Raw genomic sequence first — 23,108 nt, forward strand, 5'->3', positions numbered from 1 at the left:
TTCAACCATAACACATACAGGCAGGTGAACAGGCCGCATGTGACGTTTGTGGGTTTTGGTGCCTCACATAACAACAATTATATGCTGTAGTGAAAAACTGTAATTATGTGATGTGTCATATTGTAATTGTATGCATGTTCGGAATAAACTAACACCATAACCATAACAATAACCTTTACTGCTCCATATTATCATATTGGATTGAATACTGCACAAAATATATGGTTGGTAATTATTTTACAATAATAAATAAATACTAACAGTTAATTCCGCAATATCTTCCTCCCTGGCTTCCTCCTCCAATTGAAGACCATCAACCTCTTCTTCATTTTCAACTTTAGGCCAATACCATTCTTCCCGAGGGACTGTGATGCCCTGAAATCAAAGGAAACATTGTCAAAATAATTTACAAACTGAAAGGCGCAATTGTTGCTTCCAAATAATCATCTGTCATTTTTCTGTACTGGTGGATTATGTCAATAATTGTCAATATGATTTTGCGCTATAACCAAACATTGTCCAACCTTTTGAGAATCCAAATGCTCACAGGCTCGCTGACTTCTTCTGAGGTCCCCTTCAATCTTTCGCTCCTCTCTCTCAGTTCTAACTCTCGACCTAGAGATGAGACATACTGTGAAACATTGTGGGATTGCACAGTGCTCAAAGGCCAAGGAGTTTCTGTTTCAGTTTTTACCGAAAGTCTTCCAGTGATTTGGTCTCATTCTTTTGTTTGGCCTGTACTTTTTTCCGATAGTGCTCCAGTTCCTCCTCAGCTTTTCGCTTCTTTGCCTCTTCCATCCCAATGCCACCTCTGTCTATTTTTTAAAGGATACAAGTTATATGTACAAATAATGAGCAGACGACACTTATACTGTATCAAGCGGAACAAAAACAACGTCTTACCAGTTTTAATATTGAGTGGAATTGGATCTATTCTGCCCGCCCCTGAAAAAAAGCACACATATTATTATGAATACATGGAAAAAATACAATAGAATTTTAAAAATCAATAAGAGAAAAAAAATCATGCCTTCTTTTCCAAGGCCTTGTCCAGCTTTGTAACCCATTTTCTTCAAAAGTGCAAATCCCTTATTCTCATTACTAATGGAGCTCTGTAAAGCTGCTTCACGACTTTCCTTTTCTTGCTCTTTGAAGGTTTTTTGACGGTTTTTAATGTTGCTCTCTTTGTGCTTTTCCTCACGTTTTAGGGCTTCTTGTACTCGCCTCACCTTGGAAACACCTGGTTTGACGTCTTGTCTGACATAGAATGGAAGGGTACAATATATTATAATAGCATAAGGTGATTATAATTGATGCAAAAAATGCTGTACTTGCAGTAAACACACTATTGTGTTTAGATATGAATACAATATTTAGAGTTAGTTTAAGGGAAATGTGAAATGTTCATTTATACAGTGCTATGCTGTGTAATAACATTGATTTAGTAACACATTTTGGATTTGATTTAATTAGATTTTTAAAACATATTGATGAACACATAGGTGTAAACATGCAAGATTGTAGCCAGTGGCTAATTTCCATATTTCGTCCCTGCCAAACACAAACGAACATGACAGCACTAAACGCCGGGACAATAAGGCCATATACAACATCCATCCATTTTCTACCGCTTGTCCCTTTTCTACCGCTTGTCCCTTTTGCGGATCGCGGGGGATGCTGGAACCTACAATAAAACAATAATAATATAAAGTACAGTAGATTAAAAAAAAATCAACAATAAACCATATTACTAATGACAGCCAAGCAATTAAATGACCATAGAAAGTTGGATTTAAGAGCTCAAATGTTTAAGTGCTGAAGTGTTTTAAAGTTAAGATATACAAGAGGAGAATTGCACATTGCTCGTTACAAGGCGCTAATTCTCAAGTTTTTAAAGTGCTGGTATAAACTGCACATTGCACTAATTTTGCACACACGGGCGTGTGGGCTTATTGCACAGGTTCGCATACATAGTTGTGATGATGTACTATTTCACAGCATAACACAATGTATATGTAAGCAGACAGGGTCACGAGATTACATCAATGTGATAAAACAACACTAGATCCTACAATATTTCAGAATGCTCACAAAATAGTAACGTCGACAGTAATTGTTTTCAATACATCCATCCAGCCTTCAATTTTCTACCGCTTGTCCCTCTCGGGGTCGCATATATTGTCAATACAAACGCGTACATTTGATTGAGGAAAGCATCGGACATATAATCGTCTTCCTCGTCGGACATTATTGAAATGAAAACCAGCAAATGAAAAACTGAAAGCTATGGTTGTTCTACAATGTTTTGGTTCGTCGACAATAACTTCCGACGAGCTACAAATTACACTTACGGTTCCTAGCTTCCTATTCGTCTTGCAGTTGTTTTTAAAAACAAACAAACACGTACGGTGATAATTCGTAATATATTTAAAAAACAGTTATAGTTCTATTTTTCTTTGAAGTTTGTTTTGAGAAAGAGTGAAATTCAGGTTATTCAGTGGTTCAATACCGGACACGTGTTAATGCGACACCATGTAGTCTCGTCTAATCAGGTTATCTGGACACAAGATGAATAACTTGGTTAGCTCATGTTTGTAAAGCTGTTGACTGAAACAAATTAGTGTCTTACAACAAGGTGTATAATATTAGGTGGTATCATTTGACCTGTGTCTGGATTTGGCGAAGCGTAGCTTTTCATCGCAAGGACTCGCTAGCTTGAGGCTGCTAACTAGCTAGCCTTTCAAACAGCTGGGGTAAGCTGTCAACGCACAACAGGAGCGTCTGGCGGTTTAAATACACACGGTAAGTAATATAACGTAATATAACATTCAGCGTGTTGTTTCAGTTACATGATTAATAATGATGCACGTAACGCTGTGCAGCCACTGTCATGTTTTGATTATTCTAAGACTGTTCAATACAGAACATCCTCGCAATGGAGTTGGCTCACAGTCTCCTGCTGAATGAAGAAGCTTTAGCCCAGATAACCGAAGCAAAAAGGCCCGTTTTCATTTTCGAATGGCTTCGGTTTTTGGATAAAGTTCTTGTGGCGGCAAATAAGGTGACTTGCATCATAGTTTCTGCAGCTTTCATGAGATGGCAACCAGCTAAGAATGTTTGTGTTTGCACGGCAGGTGGATGTGAAGGAAAAGCAGAAGAAGCTTGTGGATCAGTTGACCGGACTGATCAGCAGTGCTCCAGGTCCACCTACGAGAAAACTGCTTGCCAAAAACCTTGCCACCCTCTACAGCATTGGCGACACATTCACTGTTTTCCAGACGCTGGATAAATGCAATGATATCATCAAAAGCAAGGATGACACACCTGCCTACTTGCCCACAAAACTGTAAGATGAAGTTCAATTACTGCAGTTGTTTTCATACTGAAGTGTAATTCTGGTCTTGTCGTCCCCTCCCGGGCCAAGGGACGACAGGGATGCGTAGTTGGATCAAAATAGACGTCAGAGACGCTTTGCTGAACCAAAAGTTGCTTTATTACAAGCAAGCGTTATTTAAACAGGTCTGCAGTACTCGGAGGAATCTTAGTCAAAAATGGAGGATTCCTAACCTGCCAAACCGTCAGTTTATATATTCCTTATTTGTTTGTCTGGGTGTGGGCTTAGTCCCAACAGCACCACCTGACCATAAAAGTAGAAGTTTGTGTGTAAGTGTCTGGAAAACAACTGCTTTGAGTCATAACGTAGTCTCCTCTCAAGGATATGGCTATCTCTTTTGCATTCCAAAGTCCCAATTAGGGCCTCCTTCCTATGAGAAGTGATCCAATTCGCCTGCGAATAGCAAACTAAGTTAAAGTAAAGGAACCAATGATTGTCACACACACAATAGGTGTGGTGAAATTAACCTCTGCATTTGATCCATCCCCTTGTTCACCCCCTGGGAGGTGAGGGGAGCAGTGAGCAGCAGCGGTGGCCGCGCTCGGGAATAATTTTGGTGATTTAACCCCCAATTCCAACCCTTGATGCTGAGTGCCAAGCAGGGAGGTAATGGGTCCCATTTCTTTAGTCTTTAGTATGACTCGACCGATCTCAGAGCGGACACTCTAGCCACAAGGCCACTGAGCAGGTGCCTTATCTTATCATGTGCTCAAACTGAAATACCACTCTGTACTCAAACTTGAAGGTTTTCTTTTTCAAAGATGAATATGAACATTCACCATATGTACAACATAATATGAGTTAATTAATACACTTCAATACATTATCCCTTGCATTTTTGCAGTTTTTTTAAAGTTCCAGTAATATACCATGTTTCCCTATTCAAGGGATTTCGTCATTAAGACAGATGTCACTCTGCAAAAGGATGGTTCGCATTTTAATGGAGGATTAAGCGTACATGAGAGATAATGCTCTGGCAGACACTGATGCAGTCTAATAATTATTGCATGGTCATGTAACACTCTTTGCCGATCCAGTCATTTGTATTTCCTTATGGGAGAATTTAACATAAATAGTGCCACTCTGCATAGATGTAGCTTAACTTCCCTTAGCTGTGCATCCGGAAAGTATTCACAGCGCTTCATTTTTTCCAAATTTTTTCAGCTTTATTCCAAAATGAAATACATTAATTTTTCTCCTCAAAATTTTACATGCAATACCCCAAAATGACAAAGTGAGAAAGTTTTATTTTTTGCAAATTAAAAAAAAAAAAAACAACAACTAATAAAGCACATGCACATAAGTATCTATAGCCTTTGCAATGAAACTGAAAAGTGAGATCAGGGGCATCCTGTTTCAACTGTTGATGCTTGAGATATTCCTACAGCTTAATTGGAGTTCACTTGTGGTAAATTCAGTTGCTTGGACATGATTTAGAAAAGCACACACTTGTCTATATATAAAGTCCTACAATTGACATGACATGAATAAGGTCAAAGGAATTGTCTGTAGATCTCCGAGATAGGATTGTCTCGAGGCACTAATCTGGGAAAGGGTACAGAAAAATATCTGCTGCCTTGAAGTTCCCAATGAGCACAGTGGCCTGCATAATTATTTAATGGAAAAAATGTTTGAAACCACCAGGACTCATACTAGAGCTGGCCGGCCGTCTAAACTGAGCGATTAGAGGAAAAGGGCCCGAGTCAGAGAGGGGGTCAAGAACTTGATGGTTACTCTGTCGAGCTACACAGCATTGAGGAGAATTTTACAGAAGGACAACCATCTCTGCAGCAATCCACCATTCAGGATTTTAAGGTCAAGTGGCCAAACGTAAGCCATTTTTTCGTAATAGTTTGCCAAAATGCACCTAAAAGACTCTCAGACCACGATTAAGAAAATTCTTTGGTCTGATGAGACAGAGATTGAACTTTTTGCCATAAATGCCAGGCATCATGTTTGGAGGAAACCAGGCACCGCTCATCACCAGGCCAATACCATCCCTACAGTGAAGCATGGTGGTGGCAGTATCATGCTGCGGGTATGTTTTTCAGCAGCAGGAACTGGGAGACTAGTCAGGATAGAGGGAAAGATGAATGCAGCAATGTACAGAGACATCCTGGGTAAAAACAATGCTTCCCATCCAACCTTATGAGGTGCTGCAAAGAGGAATGGGCGAAACTGCCCAAAGATCGGTGTGCCAAGCTTGAGGCATGGTATTCAAAAATAATTGAGGCTGTAATTTCTGCCAAAGGTGCATCAACAAAGTATTGAGCAAAGGTTGTGAATACCTACAGTATGTGCATGTGATTTGTTAGTTTAAAAAAAGAAAAACATTATTTAAAAAAGCTCCAAAAATGTTTTCCCATTATCATTAGGGGGTATTGTCTAGAATTTTGAGGACAAAATAGTATTTATTCCATTTTTGAATAAGGCTGTAACATCACAAAATGTGGAAAAAGTGAAGCGCTGTGAATACTTTCCGGATGCCCTGTATATTCTTCTAGGTGAGACAGAACCAACAGAGCCTTTTTTAGTTGCAGGGATCACACTCCATTTTGCCTCATTTTCGGCAAGACTTGATCTACTTGATCGCACGCGATCGACTAACTGATTATTATGCCCATGCCTAGTTTGGGTTACCCACTTCTGCTATGCTAAAATAACGTTGAGCCAGGAGCTTTCAGATTAGCTCTATAGGGTGGCCTTTTAGCATATTGACTCTAATCAAAAAGTTATGTCATGAATGTAATAATGCATAATAATTTGTGATTATTCACCAAATCATGAACATAATCTGATTATTTTTTATTTTAGCGCCGCAGTGGCATGTGTCGGAGCTTTTTATGAGAAGATGGGGAGGATGCTTGGAAGCTCCTTTCCAGACACTATTAATAATCTTTTGAAGGCATTAAAGAGTGCAGAGGTACAGTATGACATCTTAATAAAGTCATGACAACAGAAATTCAACTTGAGTGTATTGGAACTCAGTAAATGCATGCATTCTTCAGAATATGATGCATATATGTCCGTTTTCATAATTCTTCTGCTTTATGCAGTCCCAAGGCAGAGGAGAGATACTCCTCAGTCTGCAGAAGGTGCTAAATGGACTAGGTGGAGCTGCAGCTTCATGTCACAGGGACATCTACAAGAATGCCCGCTCTTTACTCACAGACAGGTCCATGGCTGTGCGTTGTGCAGTGGCAAAGGTGAACCGTGCACAGTATAAGCATCATACAACTATATAATGTCAACAACTACCGTATTTTTCGGACTAAAAGTTGCAGTTTTTTTCATAGTTTGGCCGGGGGTGCGACTTATACTCAGGAGCGACTTATGTGTGAAATTATTAACACATTAGCGTAAAATATCAAATAATATTATTTAGCTCATTCACGTAAGAGACTAGACGTATAAGATTTCATGGGATTTAGCGATTAGGAGTGACAGATTGTTTGGTAAACGTATAGCATGTTCTTTATCAATCAATCAATCAATCAATCTTTATTTATATAGCCCTAAATCACAAGTGTCTCAAAGGGCTGCACAAGCCACAACGACATCCTCGGTACAAAGCCCACATATTTATGTTATAGTTATTTGAATGACTCTTACCATAATATGTTACGTTAACATACCAGGCACGTTCTCAGTTGGTTATTTATGCCTCATATAACGTACACTTATTCAGCCTGTTGTTCACTATTCTTTATTTATTTTAAATTGCCTTTCAAATGTCTATTCTTGGTGTTGGGTTTTATCAAATAAATTTCCCCAAAAAATGCGACTTGTACTCCAGTGCGACTTATATATGTTTTTTTTCTTTCTTTATTATGCATTTTTGGCAAGTGCAATTTATATTCCGGTGCGACTTATACTCCGAAAAATACGGTAATCATTTTCATTTGTAGGTTTTCTACAAAAGCATATAACTGATCCTACTTGAAGTTCAAACATTCTCATCTACTATTCTACTAGGTGCTGATATGATACTGTACTGTCATCATATTAGCTAAACTTTACAGCGAAAATACAGAATACCCCCTATTGAGAAATATGATTTTATGTTAAACCAATACATTATATCTATGGTTTTATATATTGGCTCAGATGTTATAGTAACTTGAGGGTTCCAGATTCGTATAGCAGCTTTCGCCATCTTAGTCACGGCCATTATGTTCTTGAGACACTTTGCCCACCTTGCTTCTGATGGGTCGTGGTTAGCACTTTGTATGGCAGCTTCCGCCATCAGTGAGTGAATGTGTGTGTGAAAGAGATGTATAATGTAAAGCACTTTGGGTATTGTTGCAGGTATGGTAAGGCCCTATATAGGTGTTTTAAAGCCCTATATACAGTAGATACAGACCATTTACCTTGTATATAATATGGAATATATATAATATATAATGCTGTGTAGCTGTTATAGTATTTGACTGTGTTGACTAAGCAAAATAAACACATGCTGTAACCACTACTAACATGACTCCATTGTGATTTCATGTACCTTTGCAGTGTCTGTCCGAGCTGCAGAACGAGGCAGTATTCATGTGGACCACAGAACTGGAGAACATGGCCACACTGTGTTTTAAGGCCCTGGAAGGCTCCAACTATGGTGTTCGGGTTGCTGTGGCCAAACTGCTTGGGACTGTCATGGCCACAGCTCTGATGCCCAAACAAGCTGCTGGTACTATACTTTATACATTGATAAGTACAGTCACGCTTACTGCAAATGCTCCAATTCATGCCTGCATTCAGTTAGCCACCTTATAGTCGCTGGGTGCGTGATCTGCAAATAACCGTCGGGGTCTCAAATTAGTGCCGTCAAAAGCATTGACATTAAGAGATGTGCTCTGCGCCCTTTAAAAACAAACTTCGACGGAACTTTAGATAAAACTGAGGCAATTACCGTAGTATTGCAGCGACAAACTTTCTTATAATCGGTGCACATCCAGTTTAAAATAGCATCTTAAAGCAAAACATGAACATGAGAATGGCGTCGCTAGCATGAATGCTACATGGACAGCGAACAGAGAACAACAAACTGCTGGCTGAGTTTATCTGCGTTTTTTTCTAAATGGACAGCCACCGCATGTAGGACATTAACATTACAGAAGACCAAGTGCTGCGAGATGTTCTTCATGTCGCCAACTAACGCCAACTAATTAGAGGTAGTTTGTACGAAAAAGAGATCAGCGCTGTCATCCGAAAAGGTAAATAATAATGTTTGTGCAACCAAGGGTTTGTAATTAGATGATGCCCAGCAAAAAAGACAGACGGTAACGAGGGAATCGAGAGGCACGTTCTTTATTGACAACCGTCATGTCTCTCGTCAACACACTGGCTTCTCGTCAAGGCACCTTTTCCCTTACACACACACACACTTCACAAAAATGGCATGACAAGTCACATCTGGTCCCACTGTGCCAACAAAATAAAAAATGGCTTTATTTGTTTAAACAATTAGTTAAACTAAGGAAGAGTATATGCAGATGTAAATGGTGCACTGTGTAAAGTTGTCCTTAGTACATTATCTATTAAAATACTGTACATCTCTACCTAGTTTGCTAGATTATTGAAAATACTTTCAAAATGTGTAATTCTTACTATACTTACTGTCACCAAGTTTTGAGCAAATCAACGACTTGCAGTTCCGTGAAACATCTAAAAAAACATTCCTTTATGACATTCTGACTACCAAGTTGTATTTGTATCCAAATATTAAGCAAATGGTATTTATGCAATCAAATAATAACCTCATATTAATAACAATTAATCACTGTTCAAAAGTGTGATTAATCTCATTAAAACATAATCAATTGAGATTCCTAATTGTATTATTAGTATCATTGCATGTTCTGGGGGTTAAGCCCCCTGTCTTTAAAAACTAGTGACACCTCTGTTTCTAACTTTAATTAAGGGTTGTTGAACACACCACAGTTATGTGCTACAATATGCAGAAGTAAAACTTATGCATACTTTTCTTGTATGCTGCCACAGATATTATATTTTAGCTACCTTTTATGACCCCATTCTTGTTCCAAAATGCTGGTGCTTAAATGTGAGCTGTAATGACGTGCAACCTCTGTGTTGAGTGATGTGTTCGAAGCTATTGTAGCTTTGCCACTATCCAGGGGGAATTAACCATTTTGTTTTTTTTAATAGGGAGTAGAGGTAGTCTTAGACATTTTTAATTTGATTCAAACAACCTTATTATTGAACTTTCACATCAACATTTATTTATCCTAACATTTAGTTTGTTGTTTTCTTATAACTTAGATATTGAAATGACGGAAAAATAAATATTTAAACTTTACAAAAGCCTAAGAGCCCCCTCCACTTTGACCCCTGTATTGACTTGGCTCTACCATGCACTTCAAAATGTTTGTTGTGCTACTCAGCTGTTGGTGGGAAACTCCTGTTACACATGCTGTACTGTTGTTTACAGTGAAATCATTCAGTGTTTATGATGACTGAGCCTTACTGGTGTTACAACAGTGGTTCTGTTGCTGCTTTGTTACTTGCTAGTAAATGACCATGTGGTAAAATAAAGCTATGTTTGCCTTTCCACTTTTTCATGCTCTCTAAATTAATATTTAAGTTTAAAACATGTTACCGTATATATGGAAGTAATAGCCTTTGTTTTCAATTTTGCCTTCTTCTAATTAATTGTCTCTACAGTTTAGGCAAATAAACTCCCTGGCTATGATTAGTGCATGTACGGTAATCATGTTTCATATTTTGATGTTTTTTAGCTCACGGTTGACTTCTTATTGTTTTCTCCAAGTTATGCGTCAGAATGTGAAACGGGCCACGCTTGAAGAAGTGCTGGAGTTAATGGCCACAGGCTTTCTGCGTGGTGGATCTGGTTTCTTGAAGAGCGGAGGGGAGATGTTGAAAGGCGGGGCTTCTGTCAGCAGAGAAGTCCGGGTGGGCGTCACACAGGTGAGCTAAATTCTCTACAAATGATAACAGTTAAGCATATCTTATACCGTCCCTCCTTTTCCTCAGGCTTATGTTGTATTTGTGACGACACTCGGTGGTCAGTGGCTGGAGCGCAACTTTGCCACCTTCCTCTCCCACGTTTTGGACCTTGTGTCTCATCCAAGGGCCACCCAGACGCATGTCGAAGCGGTGTACTCGAGGCGCTGTGTCTCCTTCATGCTGCGTGCCACCCTGGGCAGCTTACTCGGTGAAAAGGCACAGATTGCAGCCGGCAAAGAAATTTGCCAAGCCATCAGCAAGCAAATGAGGGCCGTAGGTAAGCAAGATTGGACTGATCGTTACAGAAAAAAGTACTTCTCTGGAGTAATTCACTTTCTATTCAGCTTCTGAATATTTTGCATGGTTTGTGTTACATTATCACACAATGGTTTTGTCTTTTTGGATTTATGAGTGACATTAGCACTACCTGCTACACTGGCTTCCTTTTTATCGATTTCATTATTATCATACTATCATCATTCATTACTAAATTGGCACTTGATATGCTCATGCTTTTTATTTTCATCTGGTATATCTTTTGGTGTCATTTGCCAGTGAGTTCTCTCTTTGTTAGATTACAAATTGTAACGATCAGTAACAGATATACAGTAGTAACCCCCACTGAATACAGAAGCTGCACAGTCTATGAAGGAAATGTGCACATTCATAGCAGTCACAAGCCATTTGCGCTCATGGCATCAATAGATATTTGCATTATTTATTTGTTTTGTTTTTACTCTCGCCTAACAGTCTTTCACAAAAAACACAAAAGTACTTTATTCCAAATTGATTGTTCTTTATCTTTGTTTTTTAACCTGTAAAATGTGTGGGGAAAAAGTGGCTTTTTTTGTTTTTATTTTTTATTTTTATTTGATTTGAATTATCTTCACAGCCAAACAAAATAATAATAGTCATATTTTTAAATGTGGAAAAACATTTTGAATTATATATTTTTTTCACTTTTTTGCTCAACTTTTAAGTAAACCACAACATTAAACACAAATATCAAACATGTAATGTTTTTGTTTTTAATTTTCACCGTTCTGAAGGCCTTTTGATCAGATTATGTCACATGTTTAAATTAGTTAAATAATTAAGAAGTTGTCCAATATATGTTAGCTTTTTGTTTTGCGCCACTGACATTGATTTATTATGATGCCTTTCTCTGGAACCTGTTATTTCAGAAGCAGTTGTAAATGACCTCAATGGGGAGAACAAGACCGGGACAGCTGATGTCTCAGCCAGCCAGCATGTTATGGTGTGTGCCCTAAAAGAGTTAGGCAGCATTGTTCAGAGTCTGAGTGCCACATCTTCACCTCTCATCCAGGAGCCTTCTATAGGTAAGATACTGTACTTGTGTATCTTATAATAGTCTTAGTGCAGAGCATTCCTAACCATTTCTTACATACTGTATCTGGACTTTCTTTTAATGCTAATTGTCCCCAGGACTTCTTGAAACCGTGACCTCGGTGCTGCTACACCCCAGCATGGCGGCTCGTTTGGCTGCAGCATGGTGCCTGCGCTGCATTGCCATGGCACTGCCCTATCAGTTAACCCCGCTCTTGGACCGCTGCGCTGAGAGAATTAACAATCTGAAGAGTTCACCTGAGGCTGTGAGCGGGTACAGCTTCGCAATGGCAGCTCTCCTTGGAGGCGTACACCAGTGCCCTCTGGGAATACCACACTCTAAGGGCAAGGTGTGTGGATAAGCAGTTTAGACCTTTTAGATCACACTCCCATCTTGCAATTTTGTTCTGAATGTTCGACCTCATCAGGTTTAGATTCAAATATAGCTGCTTTACTGTAGTTGGTGGTGAGTATAGCTGAAGACCTCCTGAGGACAGCGGCTCAGAACAGCCGACTCTCCTTGCAGCGCACACAGGCTGGATGGCTACTGCTTGGGGCCCTCATGACATTGGGTGAGTTAAAATGTCATCTCTTGCTGGAGTTTTTATTAGCAGTACCTATTTTCCTGTTTTTTGCTTGTATGTATACGCAGGTCCTTCCTTGGTGCGTTATCACCTTCCAAAGATGTTATTACTCTGGAGAAACGTGTTCCCTCGCTCACAGAAGGAGCTGGAAGCAGAAAAGGCAAGGGGAGACTCCTTTACCTGGCAGGTGACCCTGGAAGGCCGAGCTGGAGCACTCTGTGGTAAACCAAGACACCTGCGTTTCAGGCTGCCCAATTCTGCCAAAAAATTTAATTACGAATCTTTTTGCCCAGAAATGAGATCATAATACTCTGGGAAGATTTATGCCATTCCTAATCAGAGGTTCTCGAAGGAAATTTGATGGTATTCTTTTTTTAATAGAAATGAATAGACTGACTGAAAAAGTGAAAATAATTCATCAAGTAAAAAAACATGGCACCCTTGCTTACTCAACAGTTATGAATGCGAAAAAGTCTAGTCAAAAGAAAAGTCAGTGAGTTTTTGTGATCGCTCCTCCTGCAAGCTGATTAATGATAGTCAGTGAGGCGTCAGCTTTCAGCGGGTAGAACCAGGCCAGTGGATCCAACTTGTCCTAGCTGGCAAAGCTTGCTTGGGGATGGGGAGAATAAGTACAATTTTTATTTTTATTTTTTTTAAAGGGAGTCCTATGATGATTTTAATATACATTTAAAATTCGTCATTGTGGTCTAGATCAGTGTTTCTTAACCATAGGGCGAGCGCGACATTCCTGGACGCCAAAAAATATCTGTTTCTCAGCTGTGGTCCGTATGGGCCGCAGCGGTACTCAGTTGTAATGCGCTTTTCCACCACTTGCGGCAGTGATGACAATATCAAACAAATAAAATAAACCTGGAGCTAAAGTCACGAGAAGTTTAAGGCAAAAAATACAACTTATTAGTGATACTAGTGATGCTAGTAACGATACAAAATATGGTTTGTTACAGTCATTTGCCTAAATGTTGTTGGTAATGTAACCTGTGACACCCCCCGCCCCCAAATAACGTTTGATAATTTGCGCATTTCGTTTTGTATTTATGACTGCATGGGGACACATTTTCTTGGGCGCACATAAATATGCTGAAATAATATGTATCCGTTTCTAACTTAATGTGTGATTATTGAAATTAATCCAAATTCACAAGTTTTGCTGTAGATGATGCTACATAATGCACAGAATAAACCACATGATGTTAGTACATCAGTTGAGGAACATTAGTAAGTTATATTAATAACATCCTGTAATTACATGTTAATATTATTATTCATTTGTTCTTCTGATAGATTAAAAATGAACACCAATGCATGTTATAACTCTGCCAGATTCAATTCCATCTATTTGACTAATGAACATTACCACATCATTTATTCAGAAAGTATAAATAATGACAAATGAAGATCGAATATTATAAACCGCAACATGTAAGTGTAAAAAAAACAAAATTTGTACATTTTCAGAATTTTAAACAAAGAAAATAATCTAAAGTTGTCTTTATTTTTAAGTTATCATGCCATGATTTTACCAGTGCGGCCCACTTTGGAATAAATTTTCCTCCATGTGGCTCCTGAGCTAAAATAAGTTTGATACCCCTGGTCTGGATAATATGTATTGGATATGCTTTAGTGTAAAACATGTGTAAATTTTGCTCCACACTTTTATCAGATGTTTTTTGAGTCTGTCTACAATATGTTTGTTTTTAAAGCTTCTCCCCCTCTGGCTGAGAGTTTGACATAATGCCCAAAAAAGTATGTCCACCTCGCTGTGACGTCACAACGTAGCCAGACTGCAAAACCCCTGTAAAAAAAGGCATTCAAAACTGCTCACATCCAAATGCATGAACCTTATAATGTGGTACTTTAACACTGTTTAATGTGAGTATCCAACATTGTAACAACATTTATAAGTCAGAAAATACATCATTTATAATAGGTCCCCTTTAAAAGCAATTGGATCGCATGCTTGTATGAATTTAAATTATGAAATATCTAATTTTTTTTGTGCAGCCCTACCTGCCTCTTTATACATCACTCAATGTCAACCTGTTCTGATCTTGTCCTTTCCTATTATAGCCATGCGCAGTTTTGTGGCCCACTGTCCCGAGCTGCTGACAGAAGATGTTATTCGAAGGCTGATGACACCCATTGAATGTGCTATGACGATGATATCTCAGTGAGTAGGATGACTTTCAATATGACAATCTTGAACATATGGTTAATGTTTCAAAAAATGATTGGCTCTTCAGTGTCCCTGCCATTATTAAAGTCCACGGTGCACATCTAAAAGCAAGTGCAGCAATGGTGAGACTAAGGCTCTACGACATTTTGGCTCTATTACCCCCTAAAACATACGAAGGTAAGACATTTTTATCTATGGTTAATTGGTGTGATGTCACCAATTCTGTTCAGGTAAACATCGAATGGGTCTTCCTACTCACTTTCATAAGCAGGGCAATGACTCATGAGTTGGAGAACAATTGAGACTGTAATAGTTGCACTCTTAGCAAGAGATTGTGTTGCATCTGCTCAAGTGTGGGTTTCGATGATTGCCTGAACAAGAATAATGTGTAACTGTTGCAAAACACTGGGCTTGCACAATCGAATCATGATTCTAAATCAATTTATCTATCCATTCATATTCTACCGCTTGTCCCTCTCAGGGTGCTAGGGGGGCTGAATCAATTTAAAAGGCGTTGTTAGACCATCTACAAGCAACTAGAAGGAGCTTCTGACCTTTAAACTGTTTTGAAAAAGTTTAACTATAATTATTAAACCAAATAATGCATTGCGAGAGTCTGTTTAAATCGACATTCGTGTTTTTCTATTTGAGAACCAATTCCATATCGAATCGTCACCCCAAGAAATCTAATTGGTTCAAATCGTTAGGTGCCCAAAGACTCACACCGCTAGAAAACCCTCATCTTTTATTTTAGTTTCAGTTAAATACAGCAGCAGTAATTAGCAGTAATAATTACCTTTCTTCTCTTTCTCATCACTCTTTCTCTTCTCTCTCTCTCTCTTTCCTCTCTAACTCTCTTCTGTCTCCGTCTCTCTCTCTCTCTCTCTCCACCTGCCTCTTTCTCGCTCTCTGTCTCTCTCTGTGTCTCTTTTGTCTGTCTCTTTCTTCCTCTCTCTCCCACTGTCAGTCTCTATCTCTCTGTCTCTCTTTATTTCTGTCTGTACTCTATCTATCTATCTATCTATCTATCTATCTATCTATCTATCTATCTATCTATCTATCTATCTATCTATCTATCTATCTATCTAACTAACTATATATATAATATATATATATATATATATATATATATATGTGTGTGTGTGTGTGTATATATATATATATATATATATATATATATACACATACATATACACATATATATATATATACACACTTATATATATATATATATATATATATATATATATATATATATACACACACATATAAATACATATATATGTGTGTATATATATATATATATATATATATATATGTATATATATATATATATATATGTATGTGTGTATGTATATATATGTATATGTGTGTATATATATATATGTGTGTATGTGTGTGTGTGTGTGTATATGTGTATATATATATATATATATATATATATATATACATATATATGTGTGTGTGTATATATGTCGCACTCACTCTCTTTAGCCCGCTTTCTTTGTCTCTCTTTCTCTGCTTTTGTGTATATTGTCCCTCCCTCTGTGTGTATTTGTCACTCTCTCTCTTTCTGTGAAGCTCTTGCTACTCACAAGACTTGTTACAGTAAACAAGTAGAAAAAAGTGAAAGACAAAATGTGCTGTAAAAAAGCACTAAAGTACAGCAGTGGTACGAGTATAGCTAGCTCTAAAGACACAAACATATTCAAGTCTTCTTTCCAGTGAAAGTTGGCCATAATTCCAGTGAAGGTAGTGATATTTTCAATTACCTGTTTTATTGTTACAGACTGGAGAGTGTAGTGTTGTGGAGAATGAGGAACATGATAAATACATAGGAGCCTCTAAAAGTCGACACAATTTTACAGAGAAATTCATGCCAGATTAGTGTAACAGCATAAAGGATGAAGTCATTTGTACCAATAATGAAAATTGAATACAGTGGAACCACAATTTAATTGGTTCTTGAAGATGATTCATAAATCGAACAATGTAAATGTAAATAGTCTGTTCTAGCGTTTACAAAAGTCCCTATTTTAGTTAAGGTTTGTACACTTTGAACACAATATAAAGCGATATACAGTACTGTATATCAAACAAACTTAACAAGGGGGTGACGGATTAACTTTCTATTTAATAAAAAACAAAAACAACTAGCTGCTGTCTGCTCTGCTGTGCCAATATGCGCACACACACAGAAATCCCTATGGTGCCCTCTCACAAACAAAATCCTTAACTTTAGCAACCATATTGCTAAAATGATAAGAATTTAAAAAAAGTAAAACGCACCCACATTGATATCGGCAGAGAGAAAAGAAAAAGGTGCAGGCAGAGAGAGAAGGAATGGGGAGTGGGGAGGGTGGAGCCGTGTCCGCGTGTTTGTGCTTTGGAAAAGCGAGGGGCTGTGCTGTAACGAGAGCAAATATTGCGTCTTCTTCTCTGCTGTGATATAAGTCTGCTATGGCATCTTTTCCAAGAAAAGACAGGGCTCATCACATTTAAAACGTGATGTGGTCATGCTTGTGAACGCCATTAATATATTTGCGACAAATAGTCTTTTGTTTTTTTGTTTTTTTACCGCAGAGCGATTCACTTCTTCTTTCCACGCTGATCTGTTGACTTTTTGGCACTCTTATTGAGTTAGCGAAATGGACAAAACTTGTCAAAAGGCAAATAAACAAAGAAATGGTTCACATTTTGGAGTGTTGGACTTGACTCTTCCTGTGAAGTGGAAGGCTCTGCCTACCCAACAATGTTTCGCCCTGCTTTCTTGCCTGCAAGCGTCTGAATGTTGCGTTCGTCCACAGAGACATGGTTCGCACACAGAGGCATATGTGGCTTAATTTAAAAGTTCGCAAATCGAAAAGTTCTCAAATAGAGGGGTTCGTAAATCATGGTTCCACTGTATGTTAAGTGAATATATTAAATTAGTTTTTATTGTGGGAGGGTTTTTCCACAGTTTTGTAAGTATAACATGTTACATTAATAAACACAATGACATGGTATGTCATGTCAAAGCAACACAAATCTATATGTATATTCATTTGAAGATCAACAGTGCCACATTGATAGAACTGACCTTCAATCATTTATAACATAAAATACAATCTTACATTAAACAAGAAACTGTACCAGATTGCATCACATTGCAGGAAATCGGATCAAATCCTACCAAATCAAATTGTTACATATCAAAATCTATCGTTTCTGAATCGTATCGTTCTCTGTGTATCTGAATACGTATCAAATCGTTTCATATTGGGCAGATGCACACCTCATGGAAACAAACAAATGCAAGGCAAAAAGACCTAGATAGTGTGCCCGCGTCATTCAGTATAGATCAGGAATGGTGCTATTAATGCTACAATTCAGCTAATATAGAACTTGAATTAAAACCGTTCCAACTTACTGTTCCTCACATCATTGCGATTTCCTAAAAAGACATGTTGTAAATGTATTTCTTTTTTGACGAAAATGTTTATTTATTTGAGAATTTAATACATTGCAAATTATTTCTGCTCAGAGTTGTTCATCCATCCATCCATCCATTTTCTACCGCTTGTCCCTTTCAGGGTTGCTGTACCAAAATTTGCCCGAACCGTGGCCTTAAATCGGAGATACGCTCTGAACTAAACATCCTTACTATTTAAGTATTATTTGTTGAAAGTTCAAAATGTTGAACTGTCTTGAGTGAACAAATTTCTCTTTTTATTCATTAAAAAACATTTATTTTGCTGTCCACTTTAAAACTACAGCCACAGTAGTTTTAGAAGATGAAATTAAGATATTTTCAACTTTGTACTGTGCTCTTGTAGGCATCTTTAATGCCCTCCTCAGGGAGCTGGTGGCAGAATTCACTTTGACCGACAATTCGTCCAACACCACCACCTCTTTGTTGCGCTCTCTCTGTCACTATGATGACAGTGTGCTCATGGGCTCCTGGTTGCAAGAAACTGACCACAAGTCCATTGAGGATCAGGTAAAAAGACTAATAATTAGCATGTATGCTCTGTAAATGCAGATATTATGTGTTCATTTGAAATGTTTTTAGTTGGTCTCAGGGCCACTATTGAACGCCATTGATATTCAAACTATTATTGTTTAACAGCTGCAGCCTAATAGTGCATCTGGCAGTGGGGCTCTGGAGCATGATCCCTCCTCCATTTACTTGCGAGTGCCTGTTGGTGAAGCCATTCCAGGGCCGCTCCCTTTGGGAGTGTCGGTCATAGATGCCTCTGTGGCTTTGTTTGGAGTAGTTTTCCCCCATGTGTCTTTCAAACACAGGTGAGCAATTAAGTCATGAGCACTAATACATGTAATCCTCATAATACATTGACCGTAGTCTAAATATTACATTAGTATCTCAATTTACAAGTTTAATTGGTTATATGACTGAGCTCTTAACTTAACACACCCATTGAAAATAATAAAAAAACTATTTAAACATCACACTTTTAACATGTAACATGCTTTTTAAAAAGGAAATAATACTTTTAGATAAGACATATTGTATCAAAAACAATACAATAGAATGTAGTACTAACAACTACATTAGTTTTATGAAGTAATGTAATAATAATGTACAACATTTACCTGGTGGAATCCTACTGTATCTCCTTACTACTGCTTCTCCATATTTGAATTGATACATGTCCACCGTTTAAATTTCATTTTACCATTCCTGGCTGGCATGAAACTACTCCTGCGTATGGTGCAGACGCGCAGTGCTACGCTCGAATTGCTTCGCCAAGTCTACACTACATACGAGGCCTTGTTTTTAAGGATTTATTTTTTAATTCAATGAATATCATCCACTTCTTCTCAGCAATGTCTTTCACACTTACTTTCTTCTTTGCCATGGTTGGAAAAATGAAATTATGTCAATCTCTAGCTATAAGATAATGTTCACTGACATTTGCTATGCCAACTAATGGGGAGGATGATTGCAACTTAAAGGGGCTCCAATATGGAAAACCAATGTTTTTTATCTGTTGATACCTTTTTGTTTATTTGGGATCTCTATAAGTCCCAAACATTTGATATCATACAATTTTCCTGAGGGAACTCTCCTGAAGGAATCAATAAAGTACTATCTATCTATCTATCTACCATGGAAGGATGGCGAAGATTTTTTACATATAAAACAGTCTTGCCTTCCTTCATACTTCCTTCAATTTTGGAATTTGAGTCTTCAGTAATTTATTTTGCCTTAGTCACGTCAGCGGATATCTCCATGTATGGTAGAGATTATTTTTTAATATTTATACGGTTGTAGTCCAAAGTTGTAGTCAATAAGTTCCTTCTTTTTCTCCATCCCCTTGTTGTGAGGCAGACTGGCTTGTACATGCACATGGATGCTAAAATCATCCACAGTTGCAATTTCTAATAACAAGTAGATTGTAGTTCTGGCTTATATCTGCCATTAGACTCTATATGGAAGCGTTAAAAACTACAACATGGCTGACCGGGTGGAGACACAGTTGAAGTGGGCTTTGCCTGGAGAATGGCCTTGGCACGTAAATAAGAAAGCGCCTTGAAAATGGTTTGTAAAACATTATCTATGCAACATTTTTGCAAAACCACCACCATTACATGTTATGTCGACCCCAAGGAAGTGATTTAAATAGAGAAAATAATCATAATATGACCCTTTTAAAGGACAACAACTATCCAAGAGACAACTGTTATCTCAAAACACTCTTAAATTTAAGTTAAGGGACTACTGTATTTTGCTTTGTGGTTTGTGGCTTTGTTTGTGTTCCTTGCTGTGTTTTTATTTGCAGTTAGGTAAATGATTACTTCAGTTTTGAATACTGTATGTTTACCTTTTAGGTTACAAATGCTAGACCACTTTGCAGAATGTATCAAGCAGGCTAAAGGTGTTCGTCAGCAGTCCGTTCAATTGAACATCTTCACTGCTGTGCTGAGTGCTCTCAAGGTAAGAAAAAGCCATGCAAGAAAAGGCTATTGTGTTTCTTTATTCATATAATATTAATTTATAACCTGCCTTTCTGGTTTTGTGCCTTGCTTAAAGGGTTTGGCGGAGAACAAGAGTACTTTGGGCCCTGAGGAGGTTCGCAAGTCTGCCCTGGCCCTGGTGATGGGGGCCTTGGACAATTCCAATCCCATCCTGCGCTGCGCTGCTGGTGAGGCCCTCGGCAGAATGGCTCAGGTGGTGGGAGAGGCTACTTTCATTGCCAGAATGGCACAGACCAGCTTCGACAAGTAAGTTTTGATATTATATTTATACAGAATCCCATTAGACCGTCTGTTCTGGAGAGAAAAAATGGTGTTTGAAATGTTGATTTAAAGTGATACAAACTGTTTTCTATCCTTTGTTTTCAGGCTCAAGTCAGCCCGTGATGTGGTGTCAAGGACGGGTCATTCACTGGCTCTCGGCTGTCTGCATCGATATGTTGGAGGGATTGGCTCTGGCCAGCACTTAAAGACCAGTGTTAGCATTCTGCTGGCCTTAGCCCAGGATGGATCCTCTCATGAGGTTCAGGTACAGTGAAATATTTACTCAACAGGAAAATATTTGTCTATTTTTGGGAGTGGTTTAATCTTCAATATTTTTTAAAAATATGTTCAGTATTATATTTCTTTCTGAACTGTTATCAAGTATAAATTCTTCACTACATACGTACATCTTTATATAAATTATGTCAATTTTTTAACAGACATGGGCTTTGCACTCTTTGGCTCTAATTGTGGACTCAAGTGGTCCCATGTACAGAGGCTATGTGGAGCCTACCTTGTCCCTAGTCCTTACCCTGCTCCTCACAGTTCCCCCGTCTCACACAGAGGTGCATCAGTGTTTGGGCCGTTGCTTGGGAGCCCTTATCACTACTGTTGGTCCAGAGTTACAAGGTAAATCTATCTGACAAAAATAAATAAATTGATTTGCACTCGCACTCAGCTTTCTCTACCAGCAGGTGGTAGTATCACCAACATTAATCCACAGACCTTTAAAGGGGAACTGCACTTTTTTTGGAATTATTTCTATCATTCATAATCATTATGTAAGACAAGAGCACATATGTTTTTCTATTTTTATGCATTCTAAATATTTAAATAAATGCGATCAAAAGTCTGCTTACAATGGAGCCTATTGGAGGCGCTCTATTCTGCCTATAAAGCGCTTAAAAACATTCAAACACCTCCATTAAGGTTTTATATACACGCTGTATTTATATATGTAATGTAGTAAAAGACACATTTATTACAACATGTCATATTTATGTATTTTGATATTTTAAGCATACGTTGGTACATTCATTTCATAAACGCATCACAACGACGACATCACTGATTACCATTTGCTGCAGACTTTGAGAGCCAACAAACATAATAAACCGTCACTTACTTTACAATGTCAGCTGTCACTGGGTTGCCGACTGCTAGGATGTTCATATATTCCCGTTTAGATGAAGAAAAGACTCATAATTCTTGTGAAGAAAAAAGGGATGTAGAAATAAGAGCCCTTTCGTGTCTTTCTCGCCATTTCTTGGTCTAAGTTGAATGCCAAAGTTGCCCAACTTGTCAGATGATGTCTTCATCCTTCTACTATCCAGGTGAGCGAAATTATTTATGATTTAAAATAAACTTTCACGAGCTCCTAGTCGAGAAAGCAGCTCGCCAGCTCATGGCGTCAATATAGCAGCAACAAGCTTGTCAGCGCTCTGTGACAATGCGCCACTAAAAATAGTTTGTTTGCCTTAGCGCTTATAATAACAATATTACTAATACTTATAACTATTCAGGTCAAAGAATGTAAATGGAGTATTGCTGGCGCTTTTTGGATGAATATTTAGAGGGCTTTATGGGCAGTATAGAGGACCTCCCATTAACTCCATTTTAAGCGGACTGTTATTTACGAGTCAAAATGCATAACAAAAAAAACATCTGTCTTTTTGTCTCTCATAATGAATTTGAACGATAGCCAAAATTAAAAAAAATAAGTGCTGTTCCCCTTTAACTGCCAAAAAAAATGGTATATTCTTGTGGTTGCTCCTACCTACATAATCCCTATATGTTGACTACTTATAGGAAATGGTGCCACCATCTCCACCATCCGTTCATCCTGCCTGGTTGGCTGCGCAATAATGCAGGATCACTCAGACTCTCTGGTGCAAGCAGCAGCCATCTCATGTCTGCAGCAGTTACACATGTTTGCTCCTCGCCATGTCAATCTCTCAAGCTTGGTGCCCTGTCTTTGTGTAAGATGATTGGGAATTTATTTTACATTTTTCTCTTAGTTTGGAGGAGGGCTGCAGCTAGCAATTATTTTAGTAACAGTGTAATCTATCAATAAGTCTTCAGTTAATCAAGTAATTGAATAATGCACAGTTTCTAGCCTCAATGCGTCTTTTAAGAAAATAGTTTACATGAAAAAGGATTTTTCTAATGAACTTTCTCCTTTCTTCTTTTAAATGCACATACCATTGAAATTGTACTTCTATCATGGGAGCATCACTATAAATAACCTATATTTATTAAAAGAATGAGTAAAAAAACAACAGTGTAGCCAAAAACCAGGCAATAGAAAATAAATAACCAAACTAAACAAAAAGACTGATAACGAATGATAAATTGAGTGACAAAATATGTA

General features: G+C 38.0%; 2 protein-coding genes across 4 annotated transcripts in view; one reads left to right on the plus strand and one right to left on the minus strand.

The window, feature by feature from the left end:
* The window catches only part of LOC133571293 (G patch domain-containing protein 11-like), a 3,106-nt gene extending 784 nt beyond the window's left edge, over positions 1 to 2,322 (minus strand). The window contains exons 1-6 of one of the 2 annotated variants that reach the window (XM_061924226.1): positions 2,199 to 2,322; positions 1,031 to 1,257; positions 904 to 945; positions 695 to 815; positions 525 to 615; positions 262 to 375 (exon numbers count right to left, since the gene is read on the minus strand). In XM_061924226.1, the coding sequence (XP_061780210.1) occupies positions 262 to 375; positions 525 to 615; positions 695 to 815; positions 904 to 945; positions 1,031 to 1,257; positions 2,199 to 2,248 (645 nt within the window). In that variant the 5' untranslated portion in view covers positions 2,249 to 2,322. Of the gene's footprint in view, positions 1 to 261; positions 376 to 524; positions 616 to 694; positions 816 to 903; positions 946 to 1,030; positions 1,258 to 2,091 lie in introns of both variants that reach the window. The other variant, XM_061924228.1, reaches the window with a different exon arrangement.
* On the plus strand, positions 2,296 to 22,983 carry LOC140678431 (HEAT repeat-containing protein 5B). 2 transcript variants are annotated; one of them, XM_072912767.1, is made up of 21 exons: positions 2,296 to 2,802; positions 2,910 to 3,061; positions 3,135 to 3,346; positions 6,209 to 6,317; positions 6,451 to 6,600; positions 7,904 to 8,075; positions 10,176 to 10,333; positions 10,400 to 10,649; positions 11,557 to 11,712; positions 11,819 to 12,069; positions 12,180 to 12,291; positions 12,372 to 12,524; positions 14,392 to 14,491; positions 14,565 to 14,674; positions 18,313 to 18,476; positions 18,606 to 18,781; positions 20,330 to 20,435; positions 20,532 to 20,722; positions 20,843 to 21,002; positions 21,178 to 21,367; positions 22,547 to 22,983. In XM_072912767.1, exons 2-21 carry the CDS (start codon positions 2,936 to 2,938, stop codon positions 22,723 to 22,725), a joined length of 3,225 nt encoding a protein of 1,074 aa, XP_072768868.1. In that variant the 5' UTR covers positions 2,296 to 2,802; positions 2,910 to 2,935; the 3' UTR covers positions 22,726 to 22,983. The 2 variants fall into 2 exon arrangements, with proteins under 2 accessions (XP_072768868.1, XP_072768867.1); XM_072912766.1 differs by having other exon boundaries at positions 2,924 to 3,061.
* Positions 22,984 to 23,108: the final 125 nt, after the last annotated feature.

The sequence above is a fragment of the Nerophis lumbriciformis genome, unplaced genomic scaffold (genome assembly GCF_033978685.3).
Source record: "Nerophis lumbriciformis unplaced genomic scaffold, RoL_Nlum_v2.1 HiC_scaffold_591, whole genome shotgun sequence".
NCBI classification, from domain to species: domain Eukaryota; kingdom Metazoa; phylum Chordata; class Actinopteri; order Syngnathiformes; family Syngnathidae; genus Nerophis; species Nerophis lumbriciformis.